General features: G+C 41.1%; 1 protein-coding gene across 6 annotated transcripts in view; it reads right to left on the bottom strand.

Moving 5' to 3' along the window:
* Positions 1 to 209: 209 nt before the first annotated feature.
* Positions 210 to 27,734, bottom strand: part of DZIP1 (DAZ interacting zinc finger protein 1) — a 72,180-nt gene continuing 44,655 nt past the window's right edge. For 4 of the 6 annotated variants that reach the window (XM_066235229.1, XM_066235234.1, XM_066235230.1 and 1 more), the window contains 11 exons: positions 26,724 to 26,780; positions 24,908 to 24,964; positions 19,463 to 19,522; positions 14,870 to 15,009; positions 8,827 to 8,989; positions 8,422 to 8,551; positions 7,786 to 7,839; positions 5,415 to 5,605; positions 3,719 to 3,849; positions 2,373 to 2,553; positions 210 to 348 (listed from right to left, as the gene is read on the bottom strand). In XM_066235229.1, coding sequence (XP_066091326.1) covers positions 272 to 348; positions 2,373 to 2,553; positions 3,719 to 3,849; positions 5,415 to 5,605; positions 7,786 to 7,839; positions 8,422 to 8,551; positions 8,827 to 8,989; positions 14,870 to 15,009; positions 19,463 to 19,522; positions 24,908 to 24,964; positions 26,724 to 26,780 — 1,241 coding nt within the window. In that variant the 3' untranslated portion in view covers positions 210 to 271. The remainder of the gene's footprint in view (positions 349 to 2,372; positions 2,554 to 3,718; positions 3,850 to 5,414; positions 5,606 to 7,785; positions 7,840 to 8,421; positions 8,552 to 8,826; positions 8,990 to 14,869; positions 15,010 to 19,462; positions 19,523 to 24,907; positions 24,965 to 26,723; positions 26,781 to 27,734) is intronic. The other 2 variants (XM_066235232.1, XM_066235233.1) reach the window with 2 other exon arrangements.

Here is a 27,734-nt window from a genome sequence, read left to right as displayed (position 1 = left end):
GGTTATGAAGTAAAAAAACATTTTATGACTTTAATGAAACCCTATTTTTAAGGAGACTTTAAACACCTTTGTAGCTTCAAAATAATGATGACAATTTGTTTTTCAATAGTGTATTAGGTGCCATTAAAGAGACCTTTGTTGTTTGAATCAGCTTCCTAGTTACTGTGGGAAGTTCTGTATCACAGGACCATTAGTGTCTTTTTGGCAGGTTGCTGACATACTGCGATACAGAAATATTGGCACCTGCATCTTCTGACATGGGGGATTACAGTTATACATCTGAAGAGTCACTCCAGTCAGTCACAGTTATTAAGCTGCTTTTTAGGGTGCTTGATTCATCTTGAAGTCCTGTGGAAGGAGAGGGGAAGAGGAAGAGGTCCCAATGATTGAAAAAAGACATTGTCCAGCCGTAAGAATGCATAACTTCATACTGTGGTCTGTCACTCAGTGTCTAGGTCTGTTCACCAGTTCCCACCCGGGAGGCTACAGTGTACTGAGACCATGGAATGGCCATTCTCTAGGGTGCTCTCCAGGACCCTTCTGTATGGAAGTTCTGCTTGGTTTCTCTGCTTACTTGCATTCAGCACAGGGCCTACATGTTGACAGTACACAATTTGTTTTTGTTGTTTTTGTTACTGACTCTGAGTGGGTAGGTCATAAAGAAAGAATAAAATTAACAAGCCAAGAATGTATTAAATTGTAAAAATAGACTTCCTAGGGTAGATAAGCTTAAATATTAAGTTTGTTAAAAACTGTCTTGACCAATGAAATAGTATGGGGCAGTGAATTCCATCGACTTTGATTCTAGTTTTTTGTTTTTGTTTTTTTGAAGGGCTTGGGGTCGTGGCATTGGGAGAAGAGAAAGGAAATGGACGCAGAGAGTCCTCTCTGCTCTGTGAACTTAGAGCCACTGTACTGTAAACACAGCCTTTTGGTTTTTCAACTACATATTAGAACTGATACATAGACATAGCACAGATAACACAAAGATGGTTCCAGAACAGAGGTCAATGTTATGACTTGACAAAGTGAAAGTAAAGGTGCAGCTGACACAATGTTGAAGGGAAAAGGTGAGCGAAGAATAGAGACAGCAATGGTTCATTTTAAAAAGTGGGTGAGTGAGAGATATTGCTGCAAATGGCCAGAGCAAATATGGGCATTAACATCCTAACTTAAAATTACAAACACAGGTACAAAAGTATGGACAAGGGGTGCACAAGAAGTAGTGAGTGGAGAAAATGAGTCCAATCTTCATCTGTCTTAGCAGGACATTAAGAGTTAATGTCTAAAGTTGGTAAGTCTAGAAATAGTGGTCTAACCCCATTACTTCGATAGGGAGGTACTCATCAGAAGCACTAACAGGACTGATGAGGCACTACAGATGGAGAAGCCTTTCTGTATAACTTGACTTTCACCAGGTACAAGAATTACTTTGATACAAAATATGTCACATTTTCTAATTTTAAAAATTTAATGTATTGAGAGTTCAGTTACTGGACTTATATAGACTCTAGGACTTATTCACAGAACAATTTCAACTAATGATTTCATTTGTCATTTACCCCACTGTGTACAGTGCCAGAAGGGAAATCTTCCTTCAGAAAAATAAAGACAATATGTAAACAGAATAATACAGGAAGACTCCCAGTAAAATGACCTCATTTAAGTATATCATCAGAAATCTTCATTTCTATGGGGCACCTGCATGAAAAGTATATTTATATGGGCATTTTCAAAAATAACATTAAAAATTCAATTACTAAAGAGTAGGCCTAAAATTAAATAAAAATAGGCTCTGGCCAGCTGGCTCAGTGGTAGAGTGTCAGCCTGGTATATGGATGTCCCGGGTTCAATTCTTGGTCAGGACACATAGGAAAAGCAACCATCTGCTTCTCCACCCCTCCTGCTCTCACTTCTCTTTCTCTCTCTTCTCCTTCCACAGCCATGGCTCAGTTGGAGCAAGTAGGCCCCGGGTGCTGAGGAGGGCTCCATGGCCTCACCTCAGGCGCTAAAATAGCTCGGTTGCTGAGCAATGGAGCCACGACCCCAGATGGGCAGAGCATCGCCCCACAGGGGCTTGCTGGTTGGATCCCAGTTGGGGTGCATGTGGGAATCTGTCTCTCTGCCTCCTCACTTTTCACTTAAGAAAAAGAATTTTTTTAATTAAATAAAAATAATTAGTAAATATACATAAATCAGTAAGTTGTACATATTTAGTTCTTATTAAAATAGAAAAGTATCAAGGTCTTTCTTATGCCAACAGGTTATTTCTGTCTGATGATATATTAGCATAGTTTAATTAGATATTTATAAAGATTAAACAAATAATTGGAAAATGGACCGAGCTTTTGCAAGACACCGAAGTAGCAAACCTTCTCTCGCTGGCCCTCTAAGAGTAGATGGACCCCAGGCGTTTGGCACTTGAGTAGAATGTGATTCCTTCTTCACAGGCGGAGGTTCTTTCTGCTCTTTCCCAGTTATTTTCCCCACAGGTATTTCCTCCACTAAGGATGGTATGTCCCAGTCGTTGTCCCAGTCATCTGCATCTGAGCACTGAAAGAAATCCATAGAGAACAGTTTCTTAAAGCAGTAGTGCATGTTAGCGCCCCTCAATCATTTTGTTAGCCAGACTGAGCTGCTGACACTGAATGATAAGAAGCTGGAAGCCTCAGAGGATCCCCCTTCTGGTCATTGCCAGAGGCCAATGAAATGGACTTAGAAATCCGTGTTTTGAAAATGGAGAGGAAAACCTCTTTTTCTTCCTTTCTTTTCTGCCACGAAAATGTATGTTTCTTGCTTCACCAATCATGAATTTGGGAAATTCCAGAAACATTACTTTTTAGAAGAAAAGTTAGAATGCTCCCCAAAGTAGGAGCTAGGCCGTCTCCAGAGCTCTTGCCTGTGATAATGATATTTAATCCCATGAGGACCCTGGAAAATAGCCCCTAACCAAAAGGAGCACGCCTATCTACCAATCCCGAAGGAACATACATGAGGACTGCCTTAAAATACATGGCTTTTTGTCATTTTTGGCTTGTATAACACTAATAGCACAAACTAAATAAAAGTACTTTGACAGAATGCTCTGGATTCTATAGATGAAGAGGGAAAGAATTAATATAAGTGAAATTTTAAGAAAAGAACAACTATTATTGGAACAGCTACCCTGTCAACACCTCTGAGCCATGCCCGGGAAGACAATGAGAGATCTCCACCCAAAGACACACGCCTGGCATCCTGGGTGTCGGTCTGCTCCGAATGTGTTAGCATCTCCTGTCCAGGCAGAGGAGCTCGGGCTCTGCCCTCCCCTTGGTTCACACATCTTCCTGAAGGATTCCCCCACTGACTACCAAGTTGGGCTAGACCTATTTTACTTCTAGATCACAACATGGTAGCAGAAGAGCCCCTGGACTCGGATCTAGAGGACACAGATTTTGAGCAGTCCCAGGTTTCTGTGCATGGTTAACCATCTAATATCTGTAAGCATCAAATTATACAGGGGACGGGATGATGAAAACATCCCAACCTTGATAAGCACTTGATGTATTGTTTCTAGTTATCATTTCAATATTTATCTCTATGGAATAGGAAGAAAGGCAATACTGAAAACAAGAAAAGGTAAAAATCTCAACCTCAACACTACAAAAAATAAAATTAAGATGTATTCATTAAAAGATGAAATTCTTTGTTTATGTTTAGTAAGTCGAACTGATTTTACCTTTAGTTCTTCTTTTAATTCTCGTTTGATGAATGCCTCAGCCACATTAATCCCACCAACTGGCTTACTCACATTTCTTTGATTTGAAACCGTCTTTTCAACTTTTTCAGTTAATGTTTTAATGGAGGTTCCTATATGACCAATAGGAAATAGACAGTTCTTAAAAACATGTATCTATCTTCAGTTCCAAAATAACCTAACAAGCAATTCTGAAACAGTCTAATTAATCTTTGTAAATACTTATATACTATAAAAATAATCTCAATTGATATATTTTAGGGATTAAAAATGTTACATTAAATACTTATAATGCCTTTAGAAAATAATGATTTTTGGCCCTGGCTGGTGCTCAGTGGATAGAGCGTCAGCTCGGCATATGGATGACCCGGGTTAGATTCCTGGTCAGGACACACAGGAGAAGTGGCCATCTGCCTCTCTCCACCCCCTTCTCCACTCTCCCTCTTCCCCTACTGCAGCCAGCGGCTGGACTGGTTTGAGCATGGCCCTGGGCACTGAGGATAGCTTGGTTGGTCCCAGCGTATCAGCCTCAAGTGCTAAAAATAGCTCAGTACTTGAACATTAACTCCAGACAGGGGTTGCAGGGTGGATCCCAGTTGGGGCGTATGCAGGAGTCTGCCTCACTATCTCCTCTTCTCTCATTTAATAAAAAATAATAATAATAATGATACTCTAGACTAGAAGCCATAAAATTTTCATTTTAAATCAAAGGAGGATGGTCTCATTCTAGTACTGATCAGAAACTTTAATCTCAGTGAGGTAACCTGCATGAATGGAATATTCATATGGATATTTACAAAAATATTAATTATTTTAAATGTATTAGTTATATTTTACATAATTATATAAATATATGTACATACAAGTTATATACAATAAACTAATTAAATATAATAAGGTTAAATATATTTTAAAAATTACATTAAACAATTTGTTTTTAAAAAAATAAACATGAAGCACAACTTCTCTTCAGCAAATTAACAGCAGTCACAGACTTGGACTTTATGTTCCTTTAAATTGCCCCATCTCCAAAAGGAGCAGAATGTATTAGCGCAACCATTCTCAGTCACATAGTTATGGGTTGAATTGTATCTCTATAAATTCATGTCCTATATTTCCTAAACCTAGTACCTTAGAATGTGACCTTATTTAGAGATAGGGCCTTTAAAGAGATAACTAAGTTGACATGAGGTCATTAGTGTGAGCAGTAATCCAATATGACTAATGCCCTTACAAAAATAGTAAATCTGGACACAGATACACTCATTGAGGGAAGTCAATGGCATGATACATAGAAGACAGCCATCAAGACACAGGACAGACTTCTTTGGCCTCTAGCAAAAGCCCACTCTGCCACCCTTGGTTTTGGCCCTCCAGCCTCCAGGACTCCAAGATAATATATTTCTTTTGTTAAAGCCGCCCGGTGTGTGATACTTGGCTATAGCAGCCCTAGGACACTGATACACCTAGGCATTCCCAACTCCTTCCTCTCCTCTACTTGATTATCAATTTGTTGCTAAACCCTGTCCATTTTCCTGAGGCAGCAGTAGCTTTCGGATGAGCCCTATCCTTTCCTCAAGCACATTTCCAGCTCAGACTGCCAGTGCTTGGTGCCCCTGGTTGAGAACCACTGCCCTAAACAAAATTTCCAAAAGGATTTTCAATGATAAAAGCTCACCTGTGGGCTTGGAAGAATGATCAGAGTCCTCCATTTCACTTCCTTCGGTACATTCAGTGTCACTTTTGACAGTTTTCCTTCCAAAGCTACTCTTGTTTTTAGATGACTGCACAAAACGTACATCTGGGGATGTGTACACCTGGATGAGGTCACCAGCATCCGACTCTTCCTCTGAACTAAAGGGAGGTGTCCTAAACAAATCAAAACCCAAGCGGGCGCTGTTTTCATAAGTTTCAGAATTACAAATGATCTGCATCTTAAAGTGGTGGGAACTTTCTCAGGTTATTCCCTGGGAGCCTACAAAACAAATGCCAGTGCTGCCACCGAACAACAGGGCAACAAGGCCCAGGGCTTATACAAAAGGCTGAAGAGTCATTTCGAATCAAGGCCTGCCGACCATGTGACATAGTTATGAAAATGGACTGAAGTTACACCAATTCTCCTCTAAATCCAAACTTGTATATTCTTTTTTTTTTTTTTTTTTGAGAGAGAGAGAGAGGCAGAGTATGAGAAGCATCAACTCGTAGTTGCTTTCACTTTAGTTGTATACTAATTGCTTTCTTTTTTAAAGATTTTATTTATTCATTTCAGAGAGAAGAGAGAGAGAAGGGGAAAGGAGCAGGAAGCACCAACTCCCTATATGCCTTGACCAGGCAAGCCCAGGGTTTTGAACCAGCGACCTCAGCATTCCAAGTTAATGCTTTGTCCACTCGCTACCACAGGTCAGGCCTGAACATTGATTGCTTGTAGGTGCCTTTATGGGAGCCATGCCAGTGTCCCCTTGCTCAAGCTGGTGAGCTTTGGGATTATGTGGACCAAGTCAGCGACCCACGCTGACAAGCCTGGGTCAGCTACCTCGGGGTTTCAAACCGGCAACCTCAGCATCCTGGAAGGATGTTTTATCCAGTGTGCCACCACTTGTCAGGCCAGACTTGTATATTCGTAACATTCTTGGTTTTTACATATCTAAGAAACCTAGTTCTCCATGGGATAAAAAATAGTTCAGCAATAAAACTACATCATCTTTTAAAATAGTTTCATTTACTTCTAACTTACTTTACCCTGCTTCTTACAAAGTGCTTTTACAGTTTCATTTATATTATCACATGAATTATTACCCCATTTTAAAGTGGAAAAAAGTTCAGAGCAGTGTTCATTCATTTAGAAAGTATTCACTGAACACTTAGATTTTAGACATCGTTCTGTTATACTATTCCCATGAAATAAGGCTCTTCCCATGAGATTATGTAAATAAAAAGTGCTTTTGAAGGGTAAATCATTGATATTGTCTCTACTATATTATATCTCTCTAATGTCTCCACTATGTATATACATATAGGCCTCAATGAAAAGATTTATAGCATCAATAGCTCTAGAGTAAATCAATGATGGTAAAATTTAATTATAAAATCATTTTACTCATAATTAATAACAATAATATAATTTATTGAGTACCCACAAGTGCCAAGCCCTTTCCATATATTACTTACTAAATTATAGAATTATCCAGCCTGACTAGTGGTGGCACAGTGGATAAAGAGTCAACCTAGAAAGCTGAGGTTGATGGTTCAAAACCACAAGGTTGCTGGCTCGAGTGTGGGCTCATCAGCTTGAGTACGAGGTCACTGGCCTGAGCAAGGGATGGTCCACACAATCCCAAAGGTTGCCAGCTTGAGCCCAAAAGTTGCTGGCTTGAGCAAAGGGACACTGGAGTGGCTTGAGCCAGAGGTCTGATTCCCCATCAAGGCATATAGGAGTAGCAATCAATGCACAACTAAAGTGAAAGCAACTATGAGTTGATGTTTCTTATTCTCTCTCCCTCCCTCTCTCCTTCTTGCTCTCTCTCCCCCTTTTTCTATTTCTCTCCCTCTTCCTCTCTCCCCGTTCCTTTCTCTAAAGTCAAAAAATAAAATTAAATTATAGAACCACCCAGTAATACAGATTAAAAAAACTGAGGCTTAAAACCAGTAAGCAATTGAATCAATGGCACACAGTAAGGAATAACTGAGCTAGGATTCTTACCCTAAAAGAGCCTTAGAATATTAAAATATTTGACATGGGTCCAGCCATTAAAAGTCAACACAATTCCTTTAATTTATCAAGCTTATTGAAAATTACTAGACACTGAGGGGGATAATAGAAATAACTCCAGGTAGTCCCACTTCTTAATAGAAGCCACAATGTGATAAGAACTATTAAATTATATAGTAACTGATAAAGAAACAGAGAAACATCACAAAGGAGTAACAAATTAATGATGACATTTAATAATGAAGGCTTTATTTAACCCCAGTGAGCATACTAATTTACAATAAAAGGGATGTTCAGTGAAAAGAATTTTTAAATGGCCTCTCCCCACCCAAGTACTCACGTAATAGTTGAAGACTTTTGGGGAAAATAATCTTCAATGATATTTTTCTTAATTCTAAAAAACAACAGAAAACTATTTCTAAACAGTATGTGTGAATAGTGGAACTTAACATATATTTCTATGGAACTGGTGGTTTTTGCTGTTAATGTATAATATAGAGGGTGAGCAGTAAGAGTCGCCCAGCACCAATGAAAGATGAGTAGAAATTACAAGTGTGATTCTCTCTTTGGTTAAACATTGTTGTGGGCTGAATAGTTGTGTCCACCTAAAATCATATGTTGTAGCCCTAACCCCTACCAAAGTGATGGTACCTAAAGATGGGGTCTGTGGGAGGTAATTACATTTATTTGAGGTCATGAAGGTGGGGCACCCATGAGGGGCTTAGCGCTCTTATAAGAAGAGGAAGAGACCAGAGCTCACTCTTCCTGCCATGTGAGGACGCAGCCAGAAGGCGGCTCTCTGTAAGCCCAGGAAGAGAACCCTTACTGACTAAGCTGGCACCCTGATCTTTGGACATCTAGTCTTTAGAAGTGTGAGAAAATAAATCTCTGTTGTTTAAGCCACCTGGTCTATGGCATTTTGTTATGGCAGCCACAGCTAAGAGAAACACCAGTAAAGAAATCGGGAAATACTCACTTTGGAACAGATGTTCTATCAGTGAAAACAGGTCTTTGTCTAATGAACTGTCCACGTTTGGGAGGAGGTTCTATTGCTCTGGGTATTTCTCCATTTGAAAGGGTATCCACTTGAGAAGCACTGTGCCTATCTGGAATAGTGGTGTCATTTGTGAGTCTTCATTGCATAAAAAGCAGGAAAGACTGCAATACTGTTTATGCTGGCCCCGAAGTGCACAAGCCCAGCTCTAGGGTCTAGAGCCCATACTATAGGGGATTTTCAAATGTAAAGACAAAATGAAAAATCCAACACTTAATAAGAAGGTTGCAAATTAAATGCCAAAGTTTCTGAATTGTTTAAAATTATAGAGGTTGTTCAATTTCACTTCCATTTGCAGAATGAAATGGCTGTTTGTAACAGGCTTACCTGAAGACAATAATAGTCGCTCCTCAATTTTACAGCTGACCTGATGTTCAAGGGATTCTCGAATTTGCTGAATGTTAGGCATCTGTCTTCCTTGATCACGTCTTTTTGATTCCATGGTTCTTAGCACTCTATTCAGTTGATCTCTTGAAATACCACACGTATCCTGAAAGAATAAAATGTTAATTAGTTATTCTAGGATGTTTTTCATTTCATGGACATTTGTTAGCATTACTGTGCCAACCTTTTGTCCTTACTGCTGCATGTAAGGTGGAGGATGCCCCAATATATAACATACTGTGTGGGCCTGTAATGCCAGTGGCTGAGGCCAGGCAGGTCCACATTGGATTCTGGCAGATGATAGAAAAACTGTGGAGCCAGAAAGCATTTTGCCATTCTGTTTAATAGAGTCTCACAATGGCGGACGAGCACACAGGCAGGGGAAACCACCTCTCAGGCAAACAATCAGCAAAATGGCCCCTCACAGTGGCAGGCAAGAAATTGGCCATCCACAATCCCTCATCTCTCTGAGCACAAGCATCCATAGCCTTATATGGGCCATACACACGTGGCACAGCCATGCACTCACGCACCCATCGGGCAAAGTGCTTGCAGCCAGCCAGTAAACCAGCGAGCAAGCCTAATACAGCTGCCCGACATTCCACCCCTTTAGGGTTGCTCACCTCACAATAGGTACATTACATACATACCAAAAATGACAATTACAAAGGTGCCCTTCACTATGTCTCCCTGAACACTCTGCCCAGGGAGTTAACTGGAGGTACACCTCTAGCCCCATACCCCAGGGTGCCAACAAGACCACACATTGTAGTGGGGGCTTGTACAGTCCAGAGCCATGTCCATTAAAGAAAGTGACCTTGGTGTATCTCTGCAGCTGGGTAAGAAGCAGTCCATGATAGACAGTCCAGCTGTCTGTGCAAATCACCAAGGTAAAAAATCCGTTACAGGCAACTAGCCACACAGCTCTTTATTAATGGACCTCAGCACCTTTCCATAAGTGCTCTGTTTGTTGCCACAAGCCCCATCCAAATCCCTCAGAGGTCCAAGCTCACAGGGCCTGGTGGAGTCAAATACATTCAAGGCCTGTAGTGCCTTGACAGTTCTCTTAGCTGAACATGAACGCTACACATTTTCCTGGCAGAGCCAGGACCACCCACTTCTCTCACTTTCCCACTTCTCTCACTTTTTCAACAGTTGGAACCTTGGTCTGACTCAAGATGTTGCCAAAGCTCCAAAAAGACTTTATTAGGCTTGCCATCTAATTTCTCCCTATCTGCACCGGCCGTAATCAAATCCACCCACATCTGTGTTCAGGCAACAACCTTCACAGGTCCATTTCTCCTGTTGGGGGGGGGGGGCAGCACGGGCAGCAACCTTCACAGCCTTACAGTCCATCTCTGTTCCAGAGACCATGATGCCATCCACCCCCTGTGTCCCACAACCACAGCAACCAGGCTGCCAGGGGCTCAATGGGTTTCTGCCTGAATTTCACCCTAACCCCATCAGTTCTGCCTGGCTGTAGGCTGCCTGAATTTCACCCCAACTCTATCAGCTCTGCTTGGGTGTGGGGCCAGACCACAGAGTGCTCTACTACCTGGGGAGGGGGTTGTGGTTGTCCCTGAGGGACTCTGGCTGCTGGGTTTTTACCCGCTTGGTGACCACTGGCCAGGCTCTGAGTCTGCAGATGGAAGCGTCAGCCTGAGCCTCCTAATCCTCAAAAGAGGAGTTGGAAATACCTGCTCCCACTGACTCAGTGCCACTCTGCTGGCAGGTATGCAGCTGTCTTCTGCATGTGTTTCGGCTCCTGTGGCTGCTGGCTCTCAGCATGAAGCCAAGATTCAAGCTCCTGAACCCACAGTTGTCTCTTGAACAGCTGTTGCTGCCAATGTTCAGTTTGCAGGGCAAAATGCAACTTGTGAACCTGCAATTCCTTCTTCAGACACTGTTCTAGTTCCAGGTGCTGCTGGTACTCAGCTTGCACCTCATGCTACATTCAGCTCTTGAACCTGGTAGGCCTCCTTCTCCACTGCTCACTCCAGTTCATACTGCCGCTGCTGTTCAGCCTGCAGCTCATCCTGTAGCTTTCAGCCTCACTCAGCTTCTCACACAGGGCTCTTGGTTTCTTTTTGCAGGACTGTGAAAAACACCCAGCCCACGGTCCCAATAGGAGAGCCACCTCTTTCAAGGGTGTTGGCGGCTCCATACCAACTTGCTCCAAATCCTGCTCACTACGCCAGATATAATGCCGGTGGCCAAGGCCAGGAAGGTCCAATTGGATTTGGGCAGATGGTAGAGAAACTGTAGTGCCATAAAGCAGTGGTTGGCAAACCACAGCTCGTGAGCCGCATGCGGCTCAATCATATTGAGGATGTTTTTAGCAAAGGCCAGCTTAGGAGTACCCTAATTAAGTTAATAACAATGTACCTATCTATATAGTGTAAGTTTAAAAAATTTGGCTCTCAAAAGAAATATCAATCGTTGTACTGTTGATATTTGGCTCTGTTGACTAATGAGTTTGCCGACCACTGCCCTAAAGCATTGAGCCATTCCATTTAATAGTCTCATAATGGCAGATGAGCACACAAGCAGGGAAACTGCCTCTCAGACAAAAAGCAAAATGGCCCCTTACAGTGGGGGGCAGGAAATCCGCCATCCATCCGCAAACACCCATAGCCTTACATAGGTCCTACACACGTGGCACAGCCATGCACTCACGCACCCATCAGGCAAAGTGCTTGCAGTCAGTAAACCAGCAAGCAAGCCTAACACAGATGCCCCACAGGACCCCAAAAGAAGCTCACAGTGCAGTGGGCACACAGGGCATGTGATGACTGTATATGACCGATTAGCAGTAATTGGCTATAAATGCACAAAAGGCTGTGTGAGTGCATATGACTGAATAATCAACAATGCAAGGTATGTGATAAGGGCCAAATGAGTTCACAAGGGCTAGAGAAGTTCCACAGAGAGAGGTTACTGAAGGACCCAGTGACCAGAAAAAGTTTAAGGGGGAGACTGGGCTGTGCCCTAAAAAATGAGTGAGTCATACAAGTAGAAACAAGTAGTATTCCAGATGGGTAGGAACCGGGGTGGGGGCACCCTGCAGGTAAGGCAGATAGTGGGGCGGAAATAGTCAAGGCACGTCCAATGGCTAGTGCTACGAAGGAATGGGTGAGGAGATCAGAAAAGAAGTCTGAATGCCAATATGAAAAGTAAAAGAAAGTCAACAGATGTTTTCAATTATGAAAATAGAATAATTAAAGAGGTAACTTGAGAAAATTCATTTGGATTTGATGTGTATTTAGACAGAAAAAGAACCAGTTAAAGAGCTGTTCAGTCAGTAACAGTGTCACACACACTTCTGCATCTCGTGTCCCCCACCCGCCCCCCATCCTCCAGTCTTTCCTGGTACAGGAAGTGACCTCCCAGCCTCCCAACTGCTCCAGATAGAAATCTCCTTCATCAGATCAAGTGCCCCTCCAAGAAGGTTCCTCTTACCTCAGCTATCCTATACCCTCTTCTTTTCCTTCACTGTATGCCCTCCAACCAATCATCATGGATCTACCACCGGTATGCACGGCTGTTCAATGCCTGTGGTCCTATACCCTGTAGATGAATACCCAATACTGTACTGATGTCAATCCTTCCTAACTAGCACACAAAAGTGAATTATACAAAATTTAGGGACATTTCAATCAGAATTCCAATAGGAATTATTCTGGAGCTGCAGAAGCTGCATCTAAAGTTCACTGGAAAACAAAATGAAAGAGTTGCCCACATTTTTTTTAAATAAGACTACTGAAGAAGGCATGGCCTATAATAGATATTAAAATACAGGACAAAGTTACTGCAATTAAATTAGTGTGTTGTTGGCAAAGGAATACAAAAAAGGGGGTAAAACAGATGAAAGTCTAAAAAAAATCCTAATGTATATGGGAATTTCATATATTATAAAAGTACCATTTCAGATAAATGGGGGGAGAATGGATTATTCAACAGATGATTTTGGGACAACTGATCAAATTGGAAATAAGATTAGATCTCCAACTCAGTGTTTCCAAACTTAAAGCCTAGGAAAAAAAAGCATTAAGTGTTTGTACAATCTTGGGATGAAATGAAATGTCTGTAATAAAACATAAAACCCCAAAACCACAAGCAAATAACTAACATGAAAACTATGTAAAACTTCACATAGGAATTATGAAATTCATGTAGGTGTTTGGTTTCCATTGCCCGGCCTAAGGGTAGTCAAAACCTGCTTAAAAAGAGACTGGAAATTCAAAAGACTGACAATACTAAGAGTTGGTGAAAGATGTGAAGTAACTGGACCTCTTACACAATGACAGGGATAATGTAAATTGGTACAAACACTTGAATAACTATTTGGCTAAACCGATTAATACAAAACATGCATAATCTTAGACTCAGCAATTTCATTCCCAGAAAGATATTCAAGAGAAAAGAATGCCTATATCCACCAAAACACATGCATAAGAATGTAATGGTCAAGCCTGACCAGTGGTGGCACAGTGGATAAAGCATCAGCCTGGGATGCTGAGGACTCAGGTTCAAAACCTTGAGGTTGCTGGCTTGATTATAGGCTCACCCAACCTGAGTATAGGCTCACCACCTTGAGTGCAGGGTCATTGGCTGGAGCCCAAAGGTTGCTGGTTGAAGCCCAAGGTCACTGGCTTGAGCAAGGGGTCATTGGCTCAGCTGGAGCCCCCTGGTCAATGCAAATATGAGAAAGCAGTAAACGAACAACTAAGCTGTTACAACTATGAGTTGATGCTTCTCATTTCTCTCCCTTCCTGTCTGTTTGTCCCTGTATGTGTCTCACACTTAAAAAAAAAAAGTAATGGTCAAAAACAGCCCCAAACTATAAATTCAACTGTCTTTAACAGGAGAGTATATAAAATATAGCATATTCAGACAATAAAATACTACACTACAAACCACTGCTAAATAAAACTACAGATATGAACCTTACAGACAAAAATCATAAGCAAAAGAGGTCATATATACCCAAAATGCTACATGATATACATATGACTGCATTCACATAAGGTTCAAGAACAAGCAAAATTAAGTTAGAATAGCCATTACATCTTGTGAGTATGTGAAACAGTTTATTCTTGTACTACTGTTAACTATTGTATTATTTTCCATATGAATTCTAAACATGTTTTACCAAAATAATTCAATCTGGCAAAAACATAAACTATAACTCATCATCCATTCATTTAACAACTATTGCTTAAGTGCTGATTTTGTAGCAGGCAACAATTTGGAGCTAATAGTAGGATGTAAGCAGCATAGCAGCTGCTTAGATACAAACGCTGGCTCCTTCGTACTAGCTGTGTGACCCGAAGCAAGTTACCTAACTCCTCTGTCAAGTGGAGATAACACTGCCACTTACCTCATAGGTTCGTTTCTTTTTTTTTTTTTTTTTTTTTTTTCTTTTCCATTTTTCTGAAGCTGGAAACAGGGAGAGACAGTCAGACAGACTCCCGCATGCGCCCGACCGGGATCCACCCGGCAAGCCCACCAGGGGCGACGCTCTGCCCACCAGGGGGCGACGCTCTGCCCATCCTGGGTGTCGCCATGTTGCGACCAGAGCCACTCTAGCGCCTGGGGCAGAGGCCACAGAGCCATCCCCAGCGCCCGGGCCATCTTTGCTCCAATGGAGCCTTGGCTGCGGGAGGGGAAGAGAGAGACAGAGAGGAAAGCGCGGCGGAGGGATGGAGAAGCAAATGGGCGCTTCTCCTGTGTGCCCTGGCCGGGAATCGAACCCGGGTCCTCCGCACGCTAGGCCGATGCTCTACCGCTGAGCCAACCGGCCAGGGCCCTCATAGGTTCGTTTCTATGTTTAAGAGGTTTACTATTCACGAAGCTCTTACAAAGGTGTATTAACCTCCTGTCTCCTAATGTGAACACAGCTGACATTTCTTCTCTTCTCTTCTTTCTTATTTAGAAAACAAAACAAAACAAACCCAGCAAATATTCCAAAACTGAATGAACTTACTGCACTGATCCCCAGGGTTTCCAATTTCCGCACCAAATTCTCCTCCAAGATTGTTCTTATTTTCTTAGTCAGAGAGGGGTTATTCTTCAACGCTTTCCTGTAATGGCTCTTGTTATTTAATTTCTGTTCATTTTCCCTTCCTGAAATAAGTTTTCAAAAAAATGTGTTAAAAAACAACTAAATATAAATAGAAAATGATAAAAAACACAACTTTTAAACAGTGAGTAATCATTTGTAATCTTTTAAAGTTTTGGGAAATTTTAGTTATTCAGCACAATATATAATGCTTAATTAAGTACTATAGCTTTTAACACTTTAAGTTGGTTTTAGAACTGCAAATGTCTTTAAAGATTCTTTCTTGATCACTTAACCAAATTATAGCTAAATAATAGAAGAAATGTCTCTAAAGAAGTATAATCAAAAATTATTTAGAAGTTTAAGTTTTAGACTAAAATTATTTTACTACTTCCTGAATATTTTATTTCTCCTAAATTCAGTAAGAATTTATGTATCATTTTGTGAAGAAAAAGCTCAATTTATTTTAAATAAGTTTTTATATAGTAAATTTAGTAGTTCATATATACTTTCAAACTGTGAAATTATCCTTCTAAAAATATTTCATTAAAATGAAAGAGGTTAAGAGAAGTCATAGAAAGAGCATATTTTGTTTAAAACAAAGAAATAATTCATACAAAGAAATTAAATGAAAAATAATCATTTTAATTAAATTAAAAATAAATTATTAAATAATTAAAAACAAAGAAAAAAAATAACAGACCAGGTTCTTTTAACTTTTCCTTCTCTGTTTCTCCTTCAATAGCCCACTAAAAAAATGTCTAATTCAAGAAAGTTTGAAGAAGGGGTTTAATCACATGACCTTGAAGAGCTGAGTCCTTATATAATAGGAAACTAAAACCTTGATGATAGAGACCCAATTCTGGGCAGTTGTGACTCTTAGTGGAAGTCCAAAGGCAGACCTGGGAGAATACAACAACACTACTATCATTTTGGAGTTTGATCTTCTATACTCTGAACAGGGGCGTTTCGCCTAATAAGGGGGCTCCAAACGCTATCACCTGGGTCTGGGACTACAGGCGGGCCTCCAGACTCTCCACTTTCCCCCCATGTGATCCACCTCGGTAGACGGGGTTTTTAGGTACCCATGGCGTTTGGATTTGTACATCTTAACAAAATGCCTTTGGTTAAGATGTTTTCTAAACATTAGATCAATTCCAGTAGTAAAGAATATGTTTGTTCACTAATAAATGATTTTGCTGACAGCAAAATTAGTCAAATTGTTATTTGTATATTAAGTAGGAGGAAAAATCCTATATGATGATGCTTTTCTATACTTTGCTACTGCAGCTTGCTAAATCAAAATGATGAAATTGTATATGATTATATATGATTAAAAGTTGGAAGTAGTCTTAAAACTGTATATCCTCAACACTTATGCTGCTGTTTCACAAACAATATTTTCCAGGATTCTGAAAACAAAAAAGTACTTCTGTACTAGAAACTGACAATACATAATAATCTAGAGGGCTTAGCTAGAACTATTCCTGTGTCATTGACTTTGGTTGCTAGTTGGCTACCGAGTCTACAATTATCGAGAGCTAAAAATAAGAAGAGGAACCCAGAGAGAGTCCCGAGTCATGGCGCTAACATTGGAATTCAAACACCTCCTGTCGGATTATGCAGAGATAATTTGGGGGGCCAGAATCTGGGATATTAAAGGAACTTCACAGAAGCATAGTGTGAAGAAAAGCTCTAGGCCCTGTCTTTCCTGGGCCATAAGGAACCCAGGGTCGAGGGATGCAAGAGTGACTTGGTCACAGTTTAGGAGAGTTGTAAGGTCTTTAACAGCAGTTGCTTATTCACTTGTTGATTGATCCAGGTTCACCCTCAACCATGATGACAAGTTCCTTTCAGTGACCTAACTTCCCCAGTGACCACAGATTAAACATTTTCTTCTGTCCTCAAAATCAATTAATATGTTGGCACTTGCTTTGGAAAGCCATTGATGAATAATTAGAAAACCTTGGTTGGAAAGACTCACAAGGGTGGCGCTGGCCGATGGAAGCAAGAAAAAGAATGCAGAGTGGACAGGAAAAAGAATAATAATCAAGTTTTAATGTAAAGATGGAATTAATCACTTGAAAACCAACAGAGCTGAAGATTCTAGTTAAAGCATGTATTGCTCACCAAGACCAAAACAAAACTTTCTAGATATCAGCACTTCCTCTAATTACAAATGTGAAAGCTTATGAAAGCAGATGGCCAATGCACAATAGCCCACACATGTGATCAGTTCTAACACATGTGCAACACAGCATTTACGGTAAGCAGATAATTATAGCACAAAGCAAACGGTTAAAAACAAAAAAACAAATGCAGAATTTGAGCTGGAAGGGACTTTTTCATCTAGTAACGAACCTCTTCATTTTCACGTGAGGACACCAACACCGGAGAGGTGAGGAGACACCCCCAGGCTGCCCAGCTGGTCCTGCAGTGCCGGGACCAGCTTGCCTCCTTCCCTTTGTTCTTTGCATTAAGGTATGAAAATCAGAAAACCTGGATTTAATTCCAGCCCTGACATCAATTAAATCAATGACTTGAAGCAAGCTCCTAATTCCTGTTTCAAGTTTCTGAATAATACATTTATTATTCTACTAGCCCTTCCTGGCTCACATACTAACACCCTATAAACAGCAAGATCAAGTACACCCCTACACAACTGTCAATAGTAAGGGTGCAGAGAGAGTCTTCTCAGTGAGTTACTTCTTAATAATAGCAAACCACTGCCTAAGGCATTAGCCACACAGGTATTATGTGCAAAATGTTAGCACAAGCTGAAGAATTTATTGATGGCAATTAACCTGCTGCCAGCACCTTGGCTCTGCAGAGGCACTGGAAGGATGTGGTCCCTGTGCATTTGGAATCTGGGGTGTTCTGACAGTCCTCAGTACTATCTCCCACAGCAGCTGTGCATGAACCCAAGAACGGTGGTAAAAATTTTCTTGCCCATTCTGATTCTCCAACTGTGGTGGCAATCAATGATAACGTTTGCTGTCAATGACCCCAAATTCATGGCTCATATTTTCTGGATAGAAGAATCTAAAAGAAACATGGGGCCTGACCAGTGGTGGCGTGGTGGACAGAGTGTTGACCCCAAACACCAAGGTTGCTGGTTTAAAACCCAAGGTTGTCGGTTCAAAATCCGGGGTCGCTGGCTTGAGCATGGGGTTGCCAGTTTGATCCCCAGCCAAAGCACATACGAGAAGCAATCAATGCACAACTAAATGGAGCAATGAGTTGGTGCTTCTCTGTCTCTCCCTCCTCCCTCTCCCTGCCTGGCTCTCTCTCTCTCTCTCTCTCTCAATAAAAGAAAAGAAAAGAAAAGAAACAGCAGAAAGATGCAGTGGGTGGAACCTAGAACTGAAGTGGTGATGGTGGACAAATCAGGAGTCTGCTTGAAACCTAGCTGACTCATTTTTTAAGTGAGTGTGAACTAGATGACCTGAGATTCCAGTTTCGAAATTTTGGATGTTTTTAATGAACCTCCTGATACATTTCATGAATTCTTCAGGGAATAAGACATCAATAAATGATATGTAAAAAAGAAAAAGCATGTTACTTTAAAGTAAAATGACAATACAGACATCATATAGATCTTATGAATATGCCTGATTTAATTACTTCTAAATTTGTAGCCTTGTTAAAAAATTCTGGAAAAAGTCTAGAGACACAGAAGTTATAACAAATACATATTAAGACTTTACATATTAGAATGTATCATTTTACTTTTCTTCCTAACAAAAATGATAAAACCAGAGCCCATATAAATATTAACAATTTGCTTTCTCCTAAAGAAGTGGTATAGGATAAGGCATTATCATTACTAAGGAGAAAATTATGACAAACTGATTCAAATAGAATTTTTTTTTAAGAAATTACAAGTCTAGCATTAGAAAATATTGTAAAGTAACTTTCATAAGCTTCAAATATTAATTTCCAGGAAATAATTTTTAGAACTGCCAAATAAAATGGGTAAGCAGTAATATTATAATTATCTCCCCAAACCTGTAACAGCTCCCAAATTCCACCAAAAACATTATTTTGCACATAAGTATTCCACATTCAGAGCTTAAACATTATGCTATCCTTTCTATTAACAGTAATTTTTGAAGTAGGCACTTCACCCATTCATTTCACAGGTTCAGGGTATGAGAAATAACCACTGTGATACAAATATTTTTGTATCATTTGATACACAACAAGTGTTGACCTGTCATCAGATCAGAAAATATCTGCATTGACACAAAGGCTTAATTTTTTTTTCAAGTTCCCTGAGACAGGGAACTTATTTGTATGCTAAGAATACAATAAAGCAGGAGGAGAATATAACAGCATATTAGGGGAGCAAGATGACAAAATACTGTATACGGACTGAAAATAACATCCAAACCTAAAACATCTTCCTTAATTTTGACCCAGTGTGATAAAAACCACTGGATCGTATTTTCAAGGCTGGGGTTTTAGCATCTAAATATCATCTCTGTAGGTGTAAACCCTGATCAAGCCTTTCGTTACCTTTTTCTTCCTCTGAAAGTTCTTCTATTGGTTCCAGTATGTGCGATGAGAATGCCTGTTCTATTAATGAGGAAAAATAAAAATAGTACAAACAGGACAATAGCAAAGTAAAATTAGTTCACTTTCAAACAATTTTGAAAGCCATAGTTCCACAGTATTTTAATTATGTCTAAAATAACAAGAGTTTACTGGGAAAAAAATATTGAGGCAGTTGAGTTAAAGTTGCTCACTTTTTCATGTATTTTCCACTAATTCCATCGCAGGATATTACATTTTAAAATGTAATTACAAGCTAAAGTTTCTCATTCATCAACCTCGTGCCTGATATGATTCTTTTAATGCACAAGGACACTACTGGACTGAGTAGCTAAATAGAAAATTATTGAAATATTTCAGTTCCCAAAGATAAAAACATAAAGAATTTCTAGAGTCTAGGGATTCCCACTTCTCACAAGCCTCAGAAGACCAGGATGGTCAAGGGCAATGACAGGTGGCCCTAGGGTCAGCAGCAGGACTAAGAGCCATTCTCAAATACCTCCATGACCCCAAACTACTTTTCAAGACCTAGTTGTGCTCTGAGAGGCACCAGGGCAAGGCTGCAGACGAGCGAGGATTCCCCATCCTACCCCCGACAGCGGTGGGTAAGGTGAGGCCTCTGGGTGACGCTTCAGGATCAGGTTTCTGCGCAGACACAGAAAACACACAGGCAGCATGGATAAAGCCAAACCCTACTCTATCAACAAAGGGTAACTCCCTTCATGGGGAAGGTCAGGTTTTGGCTAAAAAGGTCTAACCATGGCAGTCAAGCATTAGACCTAAAATGAAATGTAACCAGGGAGTCTTGTTTAGTGGGGTGCATGGTTCACTCTTCTTCACCTTGGGGACTAAAACAGGGAACATCCCCAGGGAGCTTTCCACCTGCACCCATTGGACGGAGGTCATTTTATTCTACCAACAGACCCCAGAGTACAGAGAATAATAATAGCCAAGTCCTGACAGATTGGCTCAGCAGTAGAGCGTCGGCCCAGAGTGTGGAAGTCCTGAGTTCGATTCCCACCCAGGGCACACAGGAGAAGTGCCCATCTGCTTCTTTACCCTTCCCCCTCTCCTTTCTTTCTGTCTCTCTCTTCTCCTGCAGCCAACGCTCCACTGGAGCAAAGTTGGCCCGGGTGCTGAGAATGGCTCCATGGCCTCCGCCTCAGGCGCAAGAATGGTTCTGGTTGCAGCACAGCAAGGCCCCAGATGGGTCGAGCATTGCCCCTGGTGGGCATGCCAGGTGGACCCTGGTCGGGTGCATGCAGGAGTCTGTCTTTCTGCCTCCCCCGCTTCCCACTTCAGAAAAATACAAAAATAATAATAAAAGTAATAATGACAAATTATTACTCAGTGTTCACTAGGTTGTCAGGCACAGATCTAAGTGTTTTGCACGTATTAGCTCAAATTTAATACCTCCTACAATAAAGATCTGGCTTTTAATTTATTAAAGGGTACTTCTAGTACTCTAGTTTAGGCACATACAAATACACACACGTGAACACACACATATATAGGTATATACAATTAAATGTACATATAGTATTTAGGCATAGTATATAAACAGGCTTTTATAGCTTCGCCAGCTACCCTGTCAGCATATTCAACATTGGCTATATGCAAGAAATGCACTTTAAATTACTTTCAAAAAAACTTTTGGAACACAGACTATTAGTGAGTAGGAGTCCACTTTAATTTTCAATAGGAGCACAGCCCTGCTAAGGAGCATTTAAGTCCATCCACGTAGCACAGCTGCTGAACAGCAAACGTGCTTTCAAATGTGTTATTCAGCATCGAGGTTTAAAAATATACAAACAGACTATTTTACTAGTCTGAGCTGCCGAAAATATAAATTTTAGGCGGATAATCAATTTCAGGTTTTTTATGTCACGTGGTGTTTATTTTATTGTACTTCATGAAAATAATAAAAATGAGGAAAGTTCTATAAAATCTCAGAAAATCATAATATGCATATTTATTATCATTAGATGACAGGGAAAATTCTGTGACTTATTTCTCAAGTCAGGATACACTGTCAAAATTCAGACTTTTCCTGCTGGGTATGTAGGGCAAGGCCCTGCGGGAGGCTAGTTCCCTGAACCTGGTCTCCTCCTACAGAGCTGAGGAAGTGAGGTCAACCAGACCCCAGCCTCCAAAACAGGCAGGCTGATATCCCAAAAGGGGAGGGAAGGGCCTGCCATTCTCATACTGTGTAAGCCACAGGTCCAGCCTCTGAAGTCCCAGTTTCTGTCCTGAGATGAGATCTCCAGGATGAGAGCTGAAACACCCGAGGCTTGAGTCTCCCCTCTGAACTTACTGGACACTTCCAGTTTCCTACCGTCACCCAGAGGAAATCTCAGATCTGTACTCAGCCCTTCCTCCCACTGGCTGACTTTGTTGGGCTTCATCACCCCTACCCTTCAAGCTAACATTGAGCCACGCCCTGTTCCGTGGATCCTGATCCAAAGGTCCTTCATCATTTGTTCCACAGCCCACCTAATAGCCATTACTATTCTCCCCATTTGGCAGGCAAGGAAACTAAACTTATTGTTTCATGAGTCAACTGTGAATTCAGACTGCCTGATTGCAAAGTCCAAGCTACGAATCCACGATGCCTTCCTACTGGTGCTCACTGAGTTTGTCTTCCAGATTCATCCACCCCATATCTGAGCTCATCATGTTCTGCTCCTGCCCTCACCCTTGCCCCCAGTCACTTTGTCCGGCCTTTCCACCAATTCCACTGAACAACTGTTATGTCCACTCCCTCTTGTTTCATCACCACACCCTGACTCCTAGGTAAGGAATTTCACACAGACAACTACTAACATCCCCAGCTGGTCTCCCCAGTTCTGATCCTTTGAACACACTCTAGTCAGCCTAAGATTCCCAAAGCCCAGCTCTCCATTCCAGCCTTGTCCAGCCTCAGAACAGTTAGTGGCTACACAGTACCACAAGCACAGCCCTGAACAGATACAGTCAACTCAATAGTTGCCATGAATAATCTCAACCAACCTTATTTCCTTCAAATCTCTTCTGCATACTCTGTGCTCAGCCAGATAATTCATATGCACCATTAGTTCACATCTAGTGTTTTCCTGCTACCTTGTGCTTCTATTTTTGCTTCATCTCAGCTGAAGGAAGCAGTCCCCACCACACACACATCCTTCCTGCAGCAACCCACATCTGATAACTGATCACCTCAATCCAGGAAAATCTGGAAGTGCACATCCCAGCTCTAAGCTCCTAGACAGGTCTGCTGGGGGCTCCACTGCAGCTGTATCTCTTGTTCCTGCTTCTCTTACAGGTGTTGCCTGAGAGCACTGCCTACTAAACCTCCCACCTGCACATCTCCATCTCCGAGTCTGTTTCTCAGGGAACCCAACCCAAGATGATGAGTAATCATGACATTATTTACGGTAAAGAACCTCGTCAAGCTTTGAGATAGAACAAAAGGAAAGACAGAGGTAATCAGGCTAATTAATGTCCTGTAATATATGACTAACCCTTCCTGCACCCCTAACACAGGTGGGGGTGGGAGTAGATCAGTGAGCCCCAGCCAAGCCTCCTCCTCCCTCCTGCCCATCAAGATGCTCACAAATCAGCTTTGACCCCAATCTAAGGTTTGTAGGTCCTGTGCCAAGTCTGGCTGGCATTTAAAACTAGCACTCCAATCCCGGCAGATGCCAGCAAGAGGGCATGGTTGATTCACGGATCCCCAGCCCTATCAGGGTGGTCCCCAATGGGATACATTAGAACCAACAGAATTGTCAGCAGCCTCAACTAACTCCAGATAGCTTAACGTACAGACTGTATGTGTCCTCTAGAACAGTGGTCCCCAACCCCCGGGGCCGCGGACTGGTACCGGTCCGTGGGCCATTTGGTACCGGTCTGCAGAGAAAGAATAAATAACTTACATTATTCCCGTTTTATTTATATTTAAGTCTGAATGATGTTTTATTTTTTAAAAATGACCAGATTCCCTCTGTTACATCCGTCTAAGACTCACTCTTGACGCTTGTCTCGATCACGTGATACATTTATCCATCCCACCCTAAAGGCCAGTCGTGAAAATATTTTCTGACATTAAACCGGTCCGTGGCCCACAAAAGGTTGGGACCACTGCTTTAGCAGGCACTAAAAATATAAAACAAAGAAAATGTGGACCTTATATAAATGCTATACAAAAGCTAATTATAACAAAGTAAAGAAAGAGAAAAAGATGCCAAACACTGTTGAGGTACAAAAGAGAAGTGACCAGCAACTGCTTTATAAAAAGCAACCAGAGAGAAAAGCAACAGAGAAATTTTAGACCTGATATAAAATAATATGAATAGAGAATAATGCCAGAGAAAACTGTCTTGTATTTCAACATTAAAGTAAATTTATAAAAATCCAACATACATTTTATCTGTTACTGGCCCAAAGGGGGAAAAAAGCTCTGCATGTCCTAAATACTTATAAATAGTAACATCTAATGTGTGGAGAATTTGCATTCCATATTGTGAACACATAGTCAAGAAAACTGATCCACCTGAAATGTTTTTAGAAAAGAAGTAAGGGGCAATAATTACTTCATGAGTCAGTCAGTGAGTAAAAAGAATAATGACAAAGGCCATGACCAAAATATTTACGAAGACAATCTGATTTGACTGATTAGGGATTCGACTAAGTCTAATTAAAAGGCTGAAACAAATGTCGAATGAAGTAATCATTAGATAAAACAGGAAAAAGATGGTCTACCCCACCCCACCCCATCTTAATTCATTAGAAATATACAGCAGACCATAGGAAAACAATGTATCTAAAAACATACTACAAAAATTATAAGTACCTAATTGTAAAATATAGCTACAAATATCCCCCCCCCCCCATCTACTGGAGGATGTTAAAAACAATTAACACCACAGTGGCCCAGGCCAACAACTGAATCCTGGCAGCAATTTCATCAGGGGTTCCTACTTTTTTTCTTTGGTTTCCATCACATGTCTGTTTTAAATTTTTCCCAACCAAATGCTGAAACTGTTTGTTTTAAAAAGCTGACTTTCTGCCACACTGAAAGTTATAAAAACAGTCACATATGCCCTGCGGCATGTGCTGGTTGGCTGGTCTAGAAAGTCACCCTCTCACCCAGTGCCTACTACTTTCCACTAAAAATCATAAATAATGAAAGTACTATTCAAAGTTAAAATGTCTATTGGTGAGTCCAGCAACATGTGTATTTTATACTTAATGGCATTGGTGGGTAAATTCAGCTTATGACATTAAACAGGAAGTTTTATTAACTGTTTTGCATTTACTAAAATGTTTCTTATTTTGCATAATTACTCCCACAGTAAAGCACTTTCAGTTAATAAGTTATCTAACTCAGGGTGGAAACTGTACATAAAACGCTGAGACTTGGCTGAAACTTACCATGTGCCATTGTTAGACTTGACTTAGCATCCAGAGTCTGTGGGCCCGAGGCGGTCACTGCAACAGCATAGAAACAGTCTCTATAATTAGAGTGTAAGCATCTGAACATGATAACCAAGTACTACTCAAGTTAGTCAAGATATATTCAGGCCACAAGGGACAAATGTTTCAAATTAATCTAAACCGATTTTTTTAATAATAGCATTACTGAAATATAATTTACCCTTTTAGAATATACAATTCAATGGAATTTAGTATATTCACAGTTGTGTGAGGGGGAGCAGAGTTTGCCACCTCAAAATATGCATCTTTGGGATATTGGTTATTTTAGGATGGTTAATTTTAACCAGTACAAGTTACGGGGTTTGGAAAACTAAAGTTTGTGGGACACTGCATCCCATCACCTATTTTAATAAAGTTTTATTGGGGTCTTGGCCAGTTGGCTCAGCGGTAGAGCATCAGCCTGGTGTGTGGAAGTCCCGGGTTCGATTCCTGGCCAGGGCACACAGGAGAAGCACCCATCTGCTTTTCCATCCTTCCCCCTCTCCTTCCTCTCTGTCTCTCTCTTCCCCTCCCGCAGCTAAGGCTCCATTGGAGCAAAGTTGGCCTGGGTGCTAAGGACGGCTCCATGGCCTCTACTCAGGTGCTATAATGGCTCCAGCCACAACAGAGCAATGCCCCAGATGGGCAGAGCATCGCCCCCTGGTGGGCATGCCAAGTGGATCCCAGCCGGGCACATGCAGGAATCTGACTGCCTCCCGACTTCTAACTTCGGAAAAATACAACAACAACCTCAAAAGTTTTATTGGAGCACACTATTGTTCCAATATTATGCCGAGTATAATGAACAAATGAACAGTAATAACTGAGTGCCTTTTAACTTTTCATCCTTCTCTGAAATGTATTGTTTTCTTTATTTCATAAGATGTAAGTCCAGCTTCTACTCTCCCCTCAGCCCTACTCTTCCATTTAAATTACCATCTCCTCTTTAGGACCTCTCAACCTCTTCAGATCCCAAAGCAACACTGAGGGTACTCAAGAAGCATCTCAGACAAATGAGGTTAAAACCATTAGCATTTTCCAGTCAATGATACCAAATTCCCAGTCACATTCATTACTGTTTTTTATTCATTACACAGTCCTGGGACCACAGAAAAGGTGTCACTCGGTGCCCAGCCTCAGGCCAGGCCCACCATTCACATTCAATCTCTGTTCCCAGGCGTGTCCTCTTGCCCAGGGTCACCTCTCCCTGACTTCCTCCACCCTTACACTTTCCTGAAAGAAAACAAAAGGATCTCAAATTTTAAACTATTATTAAGCGAACAACCTGTTCAATCCTAAACTGGACAGATTATGTCTTTTTGGACTATAGCCAAATTCTGATAGCTTCAGGAGACAGCTGTGCTGAGGTGAACTCGAGTGAGTAGCAAGAGAACATCAGCTCAAAGCCTGCGGCATGGAGAGTCTTGGAGAGGCCAAAATGTGGTGGCCACCCACAGTCACACCTTCACACCTGCATTACCTGGGAGACCCCGAAGTTCAAACTGGAGTGACGCCAAAGAATTTGTAGTCACCCCTTTATTAGGTGAAGTGCAAAGTAATAGGGATGGCTAACTGAAATCACCACAAAGACACCTGGATATTTACAATACTGGGTTTCAGAACTACGTGAAAGCCAAGAATCAAAATAGATCATCACATAATCTGCAAACACATTGGTTTTCAAAGAAAAGTCTCTAAAATTAGTAAAAGTTATGTACTGATTTAGCACTTTACAAAATACTTCTAGACTCCTGAGCTTATTATAGAAACTTACTAGATACAGCTGGAGCAGTTGACTTAGATTCAAAAGTTTGCCAGGTTGAAGGATTCCCTGAAATAACAACCAAACAATTAACAACAAAAATCACAAGATATGGGTTATATTTTCCAGCATTTATTGTAATCTTCCCCCACACAAACAATAAACAAAATTTACCACCGTATAGCAACTCACCCAACAGTGTAAGGATATTTAACAAAAATTATTATAGCCTGACCAGGTAGTGGCTCAGTGGATAGAGCACTGGCCTGAGATGCTGAGGACCCAGGTTTGAAACCCTGAGGTCGCAGGCTTGAGCATGGGCTCACCAGCTTGAGCTGGGGGAGCTGGATTGAGTCGGGGATCACAGACATGACCCCATGATCACTGGCTCGAGCCCAAAGGTCGCTGGCTTGAAACCCAAGTTTGCTGGATTGAGCAAGATGTCACTCATTCTGAGGGAGCCCCCCGGTCAAAGTATTGATACAAATGGGAAAGCAATCAATGACCAACAAAGGTGCCACAACTACGAGTTGATGCTTCTCATCTCTCTCCCTTCCTGTCTGTCTGTCCCTCTCTTCCTCCCCCCACCTCTTGCTAATATATATATATATATATATATATATATATATATATATATTTCCTAAAAATCCTTTTTGGTCAAATAGTTATATGTTATCTAAGTAATTATACAGGTATTCCTCACTCTCTAAACTCTTACTATTCAAAGAGAAGTTTAGAGAACCATGAACCTTCCCAAACCTTTCTCTCAAAACAAGAAGGAAATTAGTGTGTCAGTCAATGCATTTCCTGAGGCCCCTGAACCAGATAGGAAACCCAACATATACACTCATTTCCGATCCCCAGTTAGTGTCTCTCAAGCAGACAAGTTACATAAAAACCCAAAACGTGCAGGAAACAAGACTGGAGTCACTTGGAAGGAGACCAGGAAGAAGGCAAGCTTTACGTTTTAGTGTGAGACCCTGTACTTCTGGCCGCCAGTATCCCATCTAGACTACCTCTTGA

Source organism: Saccopteryx bilineata, chromosome 6 (assembly GCF_036850765.1).
Source record: "Saccopteryx bilineata isolate mSacBil1 chromosome 6, mSacBil1_pri_phased_curated, whole genome shotgun sequence".
NCBI classification, from domain to species: Eukaryota; Metazoa; Chordata; class Mammalia; order Chiroptera; family Emballonuridae; genus Saccopteryx; species Saccopteryx bilineata.
This window is presented reverse-complemented; position numbering and strand designations above follow the sequence as displayed.